Raw genomic sequence first — 13233 nt, forward strand, 5'->3', positions numbered from 1 at the left:
ATTTAAATTTGAACGATCGTGATAACCCATCCATCTACTCATGAGGTTTGTATGTTTTGCATCCATTATATTTTAAGAAGTCTTAATTGGCTCAGGTCACATGTTTGGGCATTCTTAAATATCTACAGGATCACAAGCCAAATTTTTAAAGTGAGGTTGAAGTAAATAGAACTTCCCATTATGTGTAATTGGCTGCAGGAAAAAGTGTTTTAAGTAAAGAAAGTTCAAATATGTTTGAATGCTTTTTGCTAATCCTCCTGACATTTTAAAGAATTAAGATGTTATTGCTGGTTTAAATGTGAAGCGTCTCTAAAGACACATCAGTATTGTTTATAAACTGCACTTAATTTCTTTTAAAAAACTATTAATCTAGGTAATACCAGTTGACAGTAACAAAAGGAGGCCATCAATTAGCAGAAATAAATCTATCACAATGGTGACTGAAAACTTCTGTTATTTCCTACAGAAGTTTACATTTCTACATTTAAAAAATATATTGAGGAGGAGGCTAGTTATTTGTTCCTTACCAATCAGTCTTGAAAATACACAAAGCATAAGGATGTTCCTCTGCTCTCCACCATGTCTCTTTTATTTGGACTTTTTATTTGCAAAGAAGGGAATCAGAAAGAGCATTAATGAAATTGAGTGTGGTCAGCCAAATTTCTAATGAATAGATTTCTCTGGGTAAAAGCCAAAATCTGTGTCTTGCTTTGGACGGGTAAAAGCCTTACAGTTGTGCATCTGTGGGAGAGAAGAAACCTTAAATATATGGGTGGAGATCATCTGGTTATTTGTGGCATGGTAACAATGTGTGTATAAAGATATGATCTGACACGTGTCAAAAGTAATTCCTGTTGACTGACTTCAGAGAAAATGCATTGTAAATTCAACTATTACTGGGTGTACTTGGGATTCTGATACAAAGGTAGCTGCTATAGAGGGGCTTCTTCTGGAACTGGGAGACTGTTTTGCAGTCACGCCGATTTTCTCTGATTTTAATTAATTTAAGAAAAATCATCTTTAGAAAAACAAACAAAACCCAGCATTCTTCCTTTCCCTTGCCTCCCCTTTCCCAAAGCAACCCTCTGCATATGGGAAATACCATGTTAATATCTAAAATTGTCAGAAAGCACCCAGAAATGGCATTTGTACATTTTGATTTTTTTTTTAATAAAGTTCATCTTACCACAGAGTACGTCATTGCTGAAACTGAATTTTTGTAAGCGGTTTCATCTTTACCAACTTTCCTACCACCAAATTCTGAAGCAGCTATTTTTAAAATGCTTTTAAAAGTGGGTTATTTTTTTTTTCAACCCACAGCTATCAAATTCTCTTGATTTATTACTATCATGGCCATAGCAACAATACAGATGTATTTTAAGCACACGGAGATGAAAATGGCCTTAACTGTTGCTGTGAAAGTCTATCTTGTTCTTCATTGTATGGCAATGATTATGCAAAAAGGGCACAGGAGGTTATTAATTATTCAGGTCTAAGTCTGTTTATCTGGAAGAAGTGTGTATAAAGTTGTACTGGAAGTGGTGCTTTGACTGCCTGCAGTTGCCAGCCTTGGTAACTTCAGTCCTAACCACGATCAGTGCTTCCAGTCTCCTAATCATGTGGCAGAGAAGTTTGAGCCCATTTTACAGATGAGGGATTGAGGAGAAAAGAGACTGAGTGGCTTCCCAGGGCAATACGTGGCATGTGTGACAGGAATGGATGTTGGATACAGCTGATGCTGTCCTCAGCCAGAATCTTAGCAGAAAGCATTCATCCTTTCCAAAGGAGATGAAATTTTCCTTACGGAGACCGAATGATTTTCAGTACTTTGTTTCGTCTCGTTGTCCAAGAAATGCAAACTGTAACAATTAAGACTCAAGTATTTGAGGAAGATGTCTGCCAAATTAGCAAGCTATGGTTTCATAAGAAAAAACAGCATCCGAGCTATTGATGAAATACAGCCTGGGATAATAAAAGGCTTACCAGGGTTCGAAAGACCTCCATTTACATAAATATGCAAAGACATCTGTTACAGTCATGAGTGACCTGCTGGTTTAAACCATCAGCAGGGGAAGCGTCCTCGATCACCATCGCCTGCAGTAGCAGGTGCTGCTTTGGGCAGCAGGAATTACTGAAGAGGTTTTCGATGAACAAAGACAACCTTTCCACTTGCCAAGAAGAGACATACGGGAAATCAAAACAGCCGGCACAGCCTACGGTCTTTGGTTTGTACGTGTGCAGTGAGAGCCCCGTGTGCGCCTCGGCGGCCAAAGCTGTGTGTGATCACTTATAGGTACGGTGTGGCTGACACAGCTGCAGAGTTTATTTCTGAGGAGCACTTAGGTCTTTTAAAACCAAACTACTTAAGTCAGATTCCCAAACAGGAATGAATCATCAAGATTTAATGGAAACCGTTCAAAACAAATTTATCATCTAAAGCCAGTGTTTTTATTACCAGAGTGTATGCCCAAAATAGTAATGTAAAACCGTCATCCTAAAGGTTGCAATTACTTAAATGAAAAATTGGAGTTTAATTCTTGCTCAACATTATTCAACAGAGACATTATAATATTACAGCCTAGTATAATGCAAGGGTATTTGTCTTCCTTGCTGACTCAAGGTATATGGTGTTCTCTCTTTCTCTTCCCCTCCTGCCCCATTCATTGCATAACATGGTTTTGTAAGGAAAGAATCTGTCTTCAGTGGATAAACAACTGGACAAAAAGCTGGATTACAAATTCAGAGCTGCAAAAATATTGTAATTTGGTGTGTTATACATGACTGTAATTGCCAGCAATTCTGAAAGCACACAATAAAGAGATGTCTCCAAAGAACCTGTAGTAAAGTCACACAAGTAAAGCAGTTGACAAGAGAAAAGTTTTCCAATATTTAAAATGCTCCCCCTGACTCTCTCATGTATGTTAAATACTAAATTGTACTAAAAGGTGCAGTACAGTACTTGATTCACAATATTTAATGGATGCCTCACATTGGAAAATTACAGCTCTAATAACTTTATGACAACTTTAAATACCTTAACAATTCCCACCTCTGTTTTGATAACACATTTCATAGTGAATTAAGATAAAACAAAACCTGTTCTTTTCTCTCCCTTTGAACAGAGCGTGGATCACACTTCTCGTAAACCTCATCATATTGAGGTTGGGCTAAGATGAGCATAACCAGTGACGAAGTGAATTTCTTGGTGTATCGCTATCTCCAGGAATCGGGTAAATTCCTTGTCTTTCTTCATAACTTCTGGTCATAAATGAAATGGGGAAATGGCATTTTTGCATGATATTGCTCTAGGAATGTTGCCTTGAGTGTTTCAAACTGACAAACTAAATATTTCTTGCACAAACCCCTGTTTCTTTGAAATCATGGTCTAGAACATAATAAAAGTGCAAACATGCACAGGTACAAAATAAACATTGCAGTTAGGCAAAATAAGAAGTAAATAACATTATGTTAACAAATGCTTTGGTAGTTACACCATGTCAGCCAAAGTCATTTTTGGCAGCACAGGTAAAAAGCACATGTGTGTTGTATCTTTTTTTCTTAGCTACTTGAAATTGTTTACACAGGGTTTATGTTGGCTCTAAAGAGAAATTCAGCTGCAAGTTTCTGATGTTTTAGACTATTCTTAGGGTAATTAAGTATGTAAACTGAGCTGCACAAGTCTCTGCTCTGTCTCCATACCACTTCCACTTTATCTGTTTTCATATTGGAAAATAGCATGGGGCTTTAAAATCTTCTAAAAAAATTAAATTGCAACTTATATTTTGGGTTTATTTATATTCATAGTCTTCTTTCCACTCTTTGACTGCAAGAAGTAGAAAGTCTCTTAGCTAATGGAAGAGTTCTGTTACTGTAGAGATGACAGAGGAGCTGAGAAACATTGACAAAGGATTTGTAACCAGCATCACAGTTTATACTTGGTACTGACCCGATGTTTCGTGTTGGTAAAAGTAGAATTGACCAAAAATATTTCATGTTTCACATGCTGAAACAAACAAAAAAATCTGTGCAAAATAGATGTCATCCTGTGAGAAGACGTGAAGCCAGTTTTAGAATAAGCCCTCAAGACCCAAGAGATGACTTGTACAGAGAGCCAGAATCCAGCAGGTAGAAGATACTGCCTTAGCCTGCTTCTGTTGGTCACTACAACTGGTATTCATTGGATACATTATTTTGAGTTGTTTCTTCCACTTGCAAGGCTATTTCAACCCCAGGAAACTGAACCCCTATTCAAAGAATCTCCACTTAAATTAAGAAGGTTTAGCATACTTTTTTAGGGTTAGGTTTTTTTAAAACCTAGCAGTTTTAAACAGTTCTTTGAGATTCCATAGTTGGCCTGTGTTAGCTGTTGTCTCACACTCTCTAATAGTGGGGCTTATTAAAAGTTGTCTAGATCTGGTGTGGAAATAGATGAAAGAAAAAGAAGAACTAACAAAACTAAAATTTCATCCCAAGTTTACTTTTAAAAATAAGCCATTGTATACTGCACTGGAAAGAGCTCTTAGACATTAGACCAGTGCACCAGATGTAATCAAAGCATAAAGAATCCTGAAGTTACTTTACATTGTTATGTTTGGGTTGTAGGAGATTCTCAATAACAGTGTATTAATACGGTAGCTTTTTCTGATGTGAAAAAGAAACAACCTTTTTTATTCCTTTTGATAAATCAGGAGGTGAGTTACTATTATGTAGTGATTCAGGAGGCCTTACAAAGTCAATCAAGAATGGTGGGATAAGCCAAATGTCAGAAAAAGTTCCTCTAGGTAACATCTCCCACAAGCAAGCAATCACTTTTGCTATTTTACAGGGAGGTTTACATGCAAATGTATGTTAATGGCAAGTTGTACTGCTCTTACATTCTTATCTAGAGGGTCAAACATTTTTGTTATTTAATCCACACATACTGAAGACATTCACAAAAACACCTTATTTCCACTGTTCTGTATTTTACACATATAAGAGAGTGGAAGTTGAGGTTAAATATTTGAAGAAATATTCAAATATGCTTCAAACTGAGCATATTGAAATCTAGATGCTAGATATGGATGTGATAGATATACCTGACAGTTTACTAGGAATTCCTTTTAGCAAATTAGAACTATAACCAGTGATGAATCCACTAGTCTGCTAAAAAAGCTTCTTGCATTTAGTTTGAACCTTTTTTCCTATTGTCATTGTTTTTTCCAAAGCAATTTTTATATCTGTATTTTCAGATGAAGTAAGGCAGTAGAACAGAAACTGTTACACAGCATTTTGGCTTTCCACCTGCTACTATAAATGCCATAAGATGCAACAGCAGATGAAAAATATTTAATCCGCAGCTTCAGAAATAATGTAGTCCAGATTTAAAGGGCTAGTGCTTAAATACAGTCTGAGTTCAAACCCCTACAGTTTAAGGAGTTTGCCAAAAACAGGGTTATCACACTGATTATTTGTTAACATTAGCTGAACCCAAAGCTTCTAAAAATTTTATCAGACACAGCTGTGAATGTTGCTTACAAGACCATACAAAAGTTCACTTTTTTTTTTTTCAGGTGTCTGTCCTTTAATCTTATAATGTAAAACTTCAGGCTTTCCCATAAAATATAGGCAAATGGTGGGAGAAAGAGAGAAATAACAAAGGAGATACATATGGCAGAATAAGTATTTAAAAAGCAAAATAGCCTTATAACATTTCATGTATTTTTGCATCTGCAAGGTACAGAAACACTTGAGATTCTTTGAAGCATTGTAGCAAAGATGCTGAAGGGGCCTCTACTCTTCATTATGAAGATTCTGGCAGGTGATTCTAGTAGGAGTTCAGCTCTTGTAAACTTGAAGCTAGAAGTGAAATTCAGTAACTATATTTCTCCTCCTTAATTTTCTGTCAGATCAGAGACCTTGCACAGGAGACTATTAATAGAGTTGAACTGTCTAAATCATTATTGTTGCTTTTTAACAAAACTTGGCATACTGTAGAGAGTTTCAGTGAACTGGAAAAAGCAAATGTTGTGCCAGAATTTTTAAAGGTTAAACAAGATGATCCAGGTAACTATAGGTCAAGGACAGTTATTGGAAGGCAGAGACTAAATATCTCCAACAAATCTGAAGAGATGACATCATGCCAAATGCCAGCCAGCAAGTTTTTATGGATAACACATCTTGTCAAACATACTTGATACTGCATTTTCCGAGATCAGAAATGAAGTTGACAAAGATAGCCGTGCTGACACTAATACACTTAGACTACTTTATGACATTTATTTGGTCTTGTTGACACGGTGGTTAAAACCAAAATAAAATAACAGTGAGTAAGATCAGTGTAATCCAGAGTTACCAAATGGATTAAAAATGGGAGAACAGAAACATCTTGAAAAGTGATTATAGCTGGGGAGTATTCATCTCAAGGGTTACTTCTAGTGGGAACTCACAGGAATCTCTTCTTGGCGTAATGCTGCTCAGCAGCTTTATTGGTTACCTGGAAGGAAATATAAAATGCTTACTAAGTGCATCTGCAGATGGAATTAAATAGTAAGTTGTGGCATTTGGTGAGTTATACTGACTGATCATGGTTTAACAGAAAAAGGTACAGCCAAGGAGACTGCTTTAAGTTGCCTGCTGCTGGAGGAGCAGGCTGGAGAAGATGCCTGGTCCAGGGGCAGTGCAGTCAAATCCCTCCCTTACAAGACAGGACTTGGACAAGTTAAGGCTCTAAATGTTTAGCTGTATTAAAATAAGTAAGTAAATAGCTGCCTCTTCACACAGGCGACTGTCTCAGGGCTTATCTATGCCCAGAAACTCAAAGCAGTCTATCATAATTTCCATTTATGGTCCATGGCTTGATGGCACAGGAATTTCATCACTAAGGTGACTAGGTGTTAACCACTTCCACATTAAGACCATGAATGCCCCTTTCTTGAGATACAACAAGAACAAATGTTTATTTTCAGTTCAAGGTTATCTCTTCCTATCCAAAGTCAAGCCTTGCAATGTCTCATTTTCTCCTTTTTTATTACGAACTTTTTTGGTGCACATTTTAAGGGGGTCATTCTTAAAAGTGCTGAGGCCTTTCAAGCATTGTTTATCTCAGGAGTCAAACTTCTTGAAGTCAGGTTATATTTATTTGGAGGTGTCATTTAAATGAAATGTTGACCCCAGTTAGGTACATCCACACTAAGAGTGTACAACCAGGGTGGAGATAGGAGCACACAAAATACTCCTGTGGTGGACACAGTTATATCAACCAAGCAGGTACATTGATGAAAATGAAACAAGCTATACCAAAGTAGCCACTGTTCTGGCATCCAAATTAGGTTAATTGCAATTAATAGTAGATAATAGTAATACTAATACTAACATAATATTAATTGTATTAACTTTGCACCTCTTCAAACCACCTGAGAAGCATACTTTTGCTAACAGCCATCTTCATTGCTGACATAGATCTTCTATTGGATTTCTTCAGCTTCTGAAAAAAAAATGTGGCATTCATAATGTAGAGTTTTCCTGTTCTCTTTTTTCCAAAACACAAACAGATAATTATTTGTCTTTTGGAATGAAAGTCAGAGTAGTACAATGCAATGAGGAGTAATATGGATCTCAAGGAAATTTCTAGGGGTTGAAGGAGGATGGCAAAACCAAGGGAAATCAAATCTCTCACATATTTTTTAAGCTAAAATGTGTTGCCATCTGTTGTGAGTGCAAATCCTATCATCAGTCCAAATGCTACAATAAATTGCCTTCCCTACCCAGCCCAACATGTCAATTCAGTTATTAAAGCTTTTTCAAATTGGATATTTTTGATGTATTGATCATTTAACAGTGTTCCTTTTCTAGCATTTATATGCATGCTGTAGTCTAGAATTCTTCTCTGAAAATCAACTCCCCAGTTGCCTGTGGCTTACACTGTTTTCTAGTAGAACATTTATTATAATGAATGTCTTGCAATGACTGGTTAGAGTTAAGATTGTGTAAATTTCCATTTTCACTCAAATTTTTACGTTTTGATTTGAATTTTTCCATGTTTTATGACACACCCTTGATAACTGTTCCCCAGTGTATAATCTGCACCATGTACAATCTGTACCACATCTAAGACAATAAAAATAGTTGCTAGATGCTTTTGTTAAAAAAGATGTCAGTGGCATTTTTAGATGCCGACTTGGGACAATTTACCATTTTACTTCAGAATTTTCATTTGTTTTCTTCCCAGCCATAAAAATGAAGACAGCTAATAAAAAAGTTTTTTTACCCCTCTGTAAATTCAGGATTATAGCAGCACATTGTTCTGGCTGGTTTGTAGTTGACAGATTTTCCTTGTTTTCCTAGAAAAAAAGTATTTCTTCTCAGGTTTTAAGCATAGATTCAAGGGCATAGAGCAAAGAGTTTCTGTGAATCACAGAACCCTTTGTAATTAAGCATGTGCAAATATGGGCCTTTCCTGTTAACCACATCCAAGGCATTTTGCTGTCATTTTTCCTTTGGAAAATATGAGAGAATCCAAAATGTGGATATTATGATGTTTCTGGATTTCATCCTTGTGATGAAACTAAATAAAATAGTTGGAATAATAGTAAATTACTTTTTTTCCCTATGACTTTTGCAATTTTTTGAAAAGGAAACAACAAAATTTGAAGGAAATTACTTTTTTTATTTAATAGTTCTCTTTTTCAACATAGAAATTTTACAACAACTGTAAATACCACAGTTTGCTTGCGTAAGTTCTCAGGCAGTAGGGAATGACTGAAGATCAGTATTCTGTTCTTTTGAATTGGTGCCTGATTCAACAGTCTTTACTTACATAAGCCTGTGTAATTTTTCTCTGAAGTCCATACTTTGCTTGCATGAGGTATGTTTAGAGTATTTTTGAACAACTGTATATGGCACAGAGTCCCTGAGTCACAGACGAGAGACGTGCATGTTGAAAATAATTCAGATTAAGCAAAGCATAAAAGATTGGCATATATAGGTCAGCTAAATTTGCTTCAAAGCTAATTGCTTCCTTTGTGTAGGAAGACTGCTGTGAGGAAGAAGAGGAATGTACAGTGCTTGCTTTTTTCTTAAATTATTAAAATTTATACCTTGAAGAATAATTCATTAGAAGAATGAATCATTTGGTCAATAAAGGCAATTCTCCAGTGTGGCAGTAAAAGCAATAGTGTGTACTGATGACAGAGTCACTGGATAATGATTTTTCTTTGGCCTTTTTTTATGTTTTCTTGCAATTTGGCTCATTAGGATTGTAGGAGGGCTCAGTCTGGATAGTATCTCAGGAGATGACAGAATCAGAGAATAGTTCAGGTTGGCAGGGGCCATTGGAGATCATCTAATTCATCTCCCTTGCTCACAGTGGGGTCAGCTGCAGCAGGTTGCCCAGGGCTGTGTCCAATTGTGTTTTGAATATCTCCTAAGGCTCAAGAGTCCACAACCTCACCGGGCAGCCAGTTCCAGTACTTTTATCACCCCTACAGTAAAAAATGTTTTATTTTGTTTCAGTGGAATTTCACGTGTTTCATTTTGTGCTGATTGCCTCCTATCACAGGGCACCACTGGAAAAAGTGCTCATCCTCTCTGCACCTCTCTCAGGTATTTTTTGCACATGGATAAGGTCCTCTGTGAGCCATCTCTTCCCTAGGCTGAGCAGTCCCAGCTCTCAGCCTCTCCTTGCATGGCAGATGCACCAGTCCACTGATTATCTTTATGGTCTTTCACTGGGCTCTCTGCAGTGCATCCCTGTCTCTCTCGTGCTGGGGAGCCCAGACTTGGATACAGCACTCCAGGCTTGTCTCACCAGTGCTGAGCAGAGGGCGAGGATCCCCTCCACTGACCTTCTGGCAGTGCTTTGTGTAGTACAGCTCGGGATGCTCTTGGCTTTCCGTGCTGCAAGGACACTCTGCTGGCTCATGTTCAAGTAGTCCAACCTCCTACTCAGCACTGGAGAGCCTCAAAGATCCTTTGAACAACGTGTACAGAAAGGTCTGCAGGGCAGTCACTGCAATGTTCCCAAGGCTCTGTACACAGCTGTGCTCTCAAGGCAGGCATGATGGAGACCTTTTGTTTGCTGAGGGAAAAATGCCTCCTTGAAATGACAGCCTGCCAGGCCAAGATAAAACACACGTTTTAGTGTTGATTCACTAACAATCTGTGGCTGCATTATTTGTGTTGACATGCATGTCACCACAGTCTCCTGGGCCTCGTGTGTCCTGCCTGCAGCACAGAGTGGCTGTAGGTCACAGCCCAACCTCAGGTGCACTGGAGTAAGGGCACTGCTGACCTCCTGTGTGCTCAGCTCCTTCTTGTGCTGCTCTAACTGCCTGCTGGCCAGGCACTACTGAATAAATAAAGTGATACATTCTTCAGGGACGTACATAAAAACTGAGTGTTTATACCTCACCTTAAAGTTTCTGTCCCTCAATTCTCCTTTTTGAAAGCAAAGTTAACACTATGAACAGTACCTCAAAGCAGATGTTAAATGTTTCTAGTCCTAAAATGTATTGAAATCCTCTGAGTAAAAAGTATTACATGGGTGCTGGGACAATGTTTAGCATTCTTTTTCAATTATTTCAGAGTACTCTTTATGAATTTATGGGTGAATATATATCCCTAAAAGCAGAATGAATGACATGCTAACTGTATTTTTCAGGAACTGGTGTTAAGACTGAAGGCAGGGATTCTTTCAGCTTTTCAGCTGTACAATAGAGAGACTTCAGAGCAAAACAAATGCTACTTTTAATTCTCATGGTTTTAGTACAGACTTGATTTGTGGGCGTGCAGTCCTATTTATATGATGCATTATCCTTTCAAGGGCCAGCCTACTCAATTAAAATAAAATAACTTAAGGTTTTGATCCAGATCTTTGATTTATTGAAAGTTGGCTATAGAACCAGCCAAGAACCATAGAACCAAAAGTTACAAGAGTTTTCATTAATTATTTTAGCTAAATAAGGCCACAGTGTTGTTCTAGGAGTGCAATGCATGTTAAAGTGACCGTTGGATAAGAACACTTATGAAATTTGACCCCAAAAATGGTTTGCTTTAAATCAAAGTATTTCATAAAAGTCACCTCAGAATGAATGTTCCTATATGACATGAAACCATCTGTAACAACATATATTTCATATAGTATAATATATAATGCCTCCAGCATAATATTTTTATAGTAAAATAGTGTCTTACCAAAAGGGTATATAAGGAATTTTAATAAACCACGACTCTTTTTTTAATATCTCCTCTACTTCTCTGTATTTGTTTTAAACTGGGAAGGCAGTGACTGTATGATTCCAGAAACAGTGGGCCTCACTCTGAATTTGAAATCATACTTCACTGTTTGAGAATGGATTATGCTGAAAAGACAAATCCACTTCTAAAATAAGAAGTATATTATTATGCACAGTTTCTCTCTCCACTAGTAAGATTTATTCTCTTTGTAAACAAGAAATACATTTGAAGAAAACCAGGGTCAACATTAGAAGGCAACAAGTTTTGTTGGGCTGCAGTTCCCAAAGCATTTTTGTTTAAACTTAACAAAGCTGCAGATCTTGGAAAGGATGAAGCAGAGTGCCTGTGCAAGTCAAAACCAAATTGGACACTTCTTTCAAAGAGCAATGAATACGTACTAGCACTATTTCATTGTTGGCTTCTCAAAATTCAAATTCTGTGATGGTGAGGGCAAAACATTTTCACAGGTAAAGAGGTTATTGGGTTTGTCCTACTTTGTTCTGGTAAATTTTCAAAAGAATTTAATAGGCTCTATGAGACCTTTTTTTATGGCTTTATATTCACAGACTTGTGACTTTTGTGACCAGATATCTCTTTATATACAAATGTATAAACAATATTTTCAAATGTTTTGTGGTGCAGCTCAAGTGGTCTGTTTGAAAATATCATTCTATTTACCCTATTTCATAATTGGTGCAGAATTTTTAAGTTCATGTGAATAAAATAAATACACTGAGTATTTTGGGGGTTTTGCCATTTGCAAAAGCCTGCTTACCTCATATTTCCTTCTAGGTCTCTTCACAGTTCTTTAAACTTGGCTATTGCCATTTTTCTTTGGCCTGAAAGTTGCCGTACAGAGTTGGATCTTGGACACTGAGCAAACACAGTGATTTTTATGTTACACAAACATAATTACACCTTTACAAATTTATTCCACGGTACAAATTTTGGTTCTGATCACTTCATGTCCTGTTTTTTAAAGCTTGCAAAAACACAGTATTTTTAGGGTATTAAAAAAATAGCATGTTGGGTAGAAGACAGATGTCTAAAGGTCAAGATGACTTTGTTGGTAAAACCAGTGCAGTCCTACACATTTCTCACATTACTGCTTTTCAGTTTGAGTCTCCAGGCCCAATGGAGCTTTGCAAGTTTTGCTAATATTAACATTACTCTATGCTGAAAATGTTGTGCCTGCACAGCCACAGCACTTACAGACCACCCATCCTCACACCCATCCTGTGTTGGGGCTCCGTTTGTAGTCACCATCCACAGAAACCTTCCTGGTGTTCCTGAATGTCCCGAGTGGCAGCTGTGGTGTCCTTCTTGCACCAGTTGGAGGTGTGTGTTAGAGCAGAAAGAAGAACATAGATTAAGGAAAGTATATACAACTGTGAAAGTCTGTTCTATAAACAAGATCCTTAAAATGATGCATGTCTCTTTCTTTGGATGTTTGGTTGCACAGACAGGGCTAAAAGATAACAGCATCTCATTAATTGAGAAAGAAAAGATTCTTTTCATCCTTGTGGCCTTCATGAGCTGTTTCAAACTTTGCTTATATTTGCAATAAATTGCTAGATCTGTATTGATATTTATTTGCAATTGTCATTCTCATTTACACAGAGTGAGTGAAAAAGGGGATTATTTTAGACCTTGTTTTCAAGAGATTTTTATAAGTTCCTCTTTCCATTACTTGTGCTCTGTTTTCTGTCTGTATCGTATTTCTCTCTTTGTTAATTTGCAGCCCTCAGAAAGGCTTAAACAGTGAGTGCCAAGTACCACTCATCAAAAGATCATTTCCAAGTTGTATTAATCTTTTCCAACATACTTTCCCGCATGAAAAAGAAAAAAAAATACCTGCCAAAAACATTCTTTGGCACATAATAAAATAATTTTGGGTAGCAGACATTTACTCTGAATTCTTGGCAGAAGGTGAACAGGTCCAATATCCAAGAAAAAAAGGGCGTAACATTTAATATTAGTGAATAATCGCTTCTACAAAACTTTGGGTAACTAGACATA

General features: G+C 37.1%; 1 protein-coding gene across 3 annotated transcripts in view; it reads left to right on the plus strand.

Moving 5' to 3' along the window:
* TBL1X (transducin beta like 1 X-linked) overlaps positions 1–13233 on the plus strand; it is a 187247-nt gene that overhangs the window by 134390 nt on the left and 39624 nt on the right. For all 3 annotated transcript variants that reach the window (XM_014882426.2, XM_088160184.1, XM_088160185.1), the window contains one exon: positions 3123–3230. In XM_014882426.2, the coding sequence (XP_014737912.1) occupies positions 3173–3230 (58 nt within the window). In that variant the 5' untranslated portion in view covers positions 3123–3172. The remainder of the gene's footprint in view (positions 1–3122; positions 3231–13233) is intronic.

Source organism: Sturnus vulgaris, chromosome 2 (genome assembly GCF_052056855.1).
Source record: "Sturnus vulgaris isolate bStuVul1 chromosome 2, bStuVul1.hap1, whole genome shotgun sequence".
Classification (NCBI taxonomy): domain Eukaryota; kingdom Metazoa; phylum Chordata; class Aves; order Passeriformes; family Sturnidae; genus Sturnus; species Sturnus vulgaris.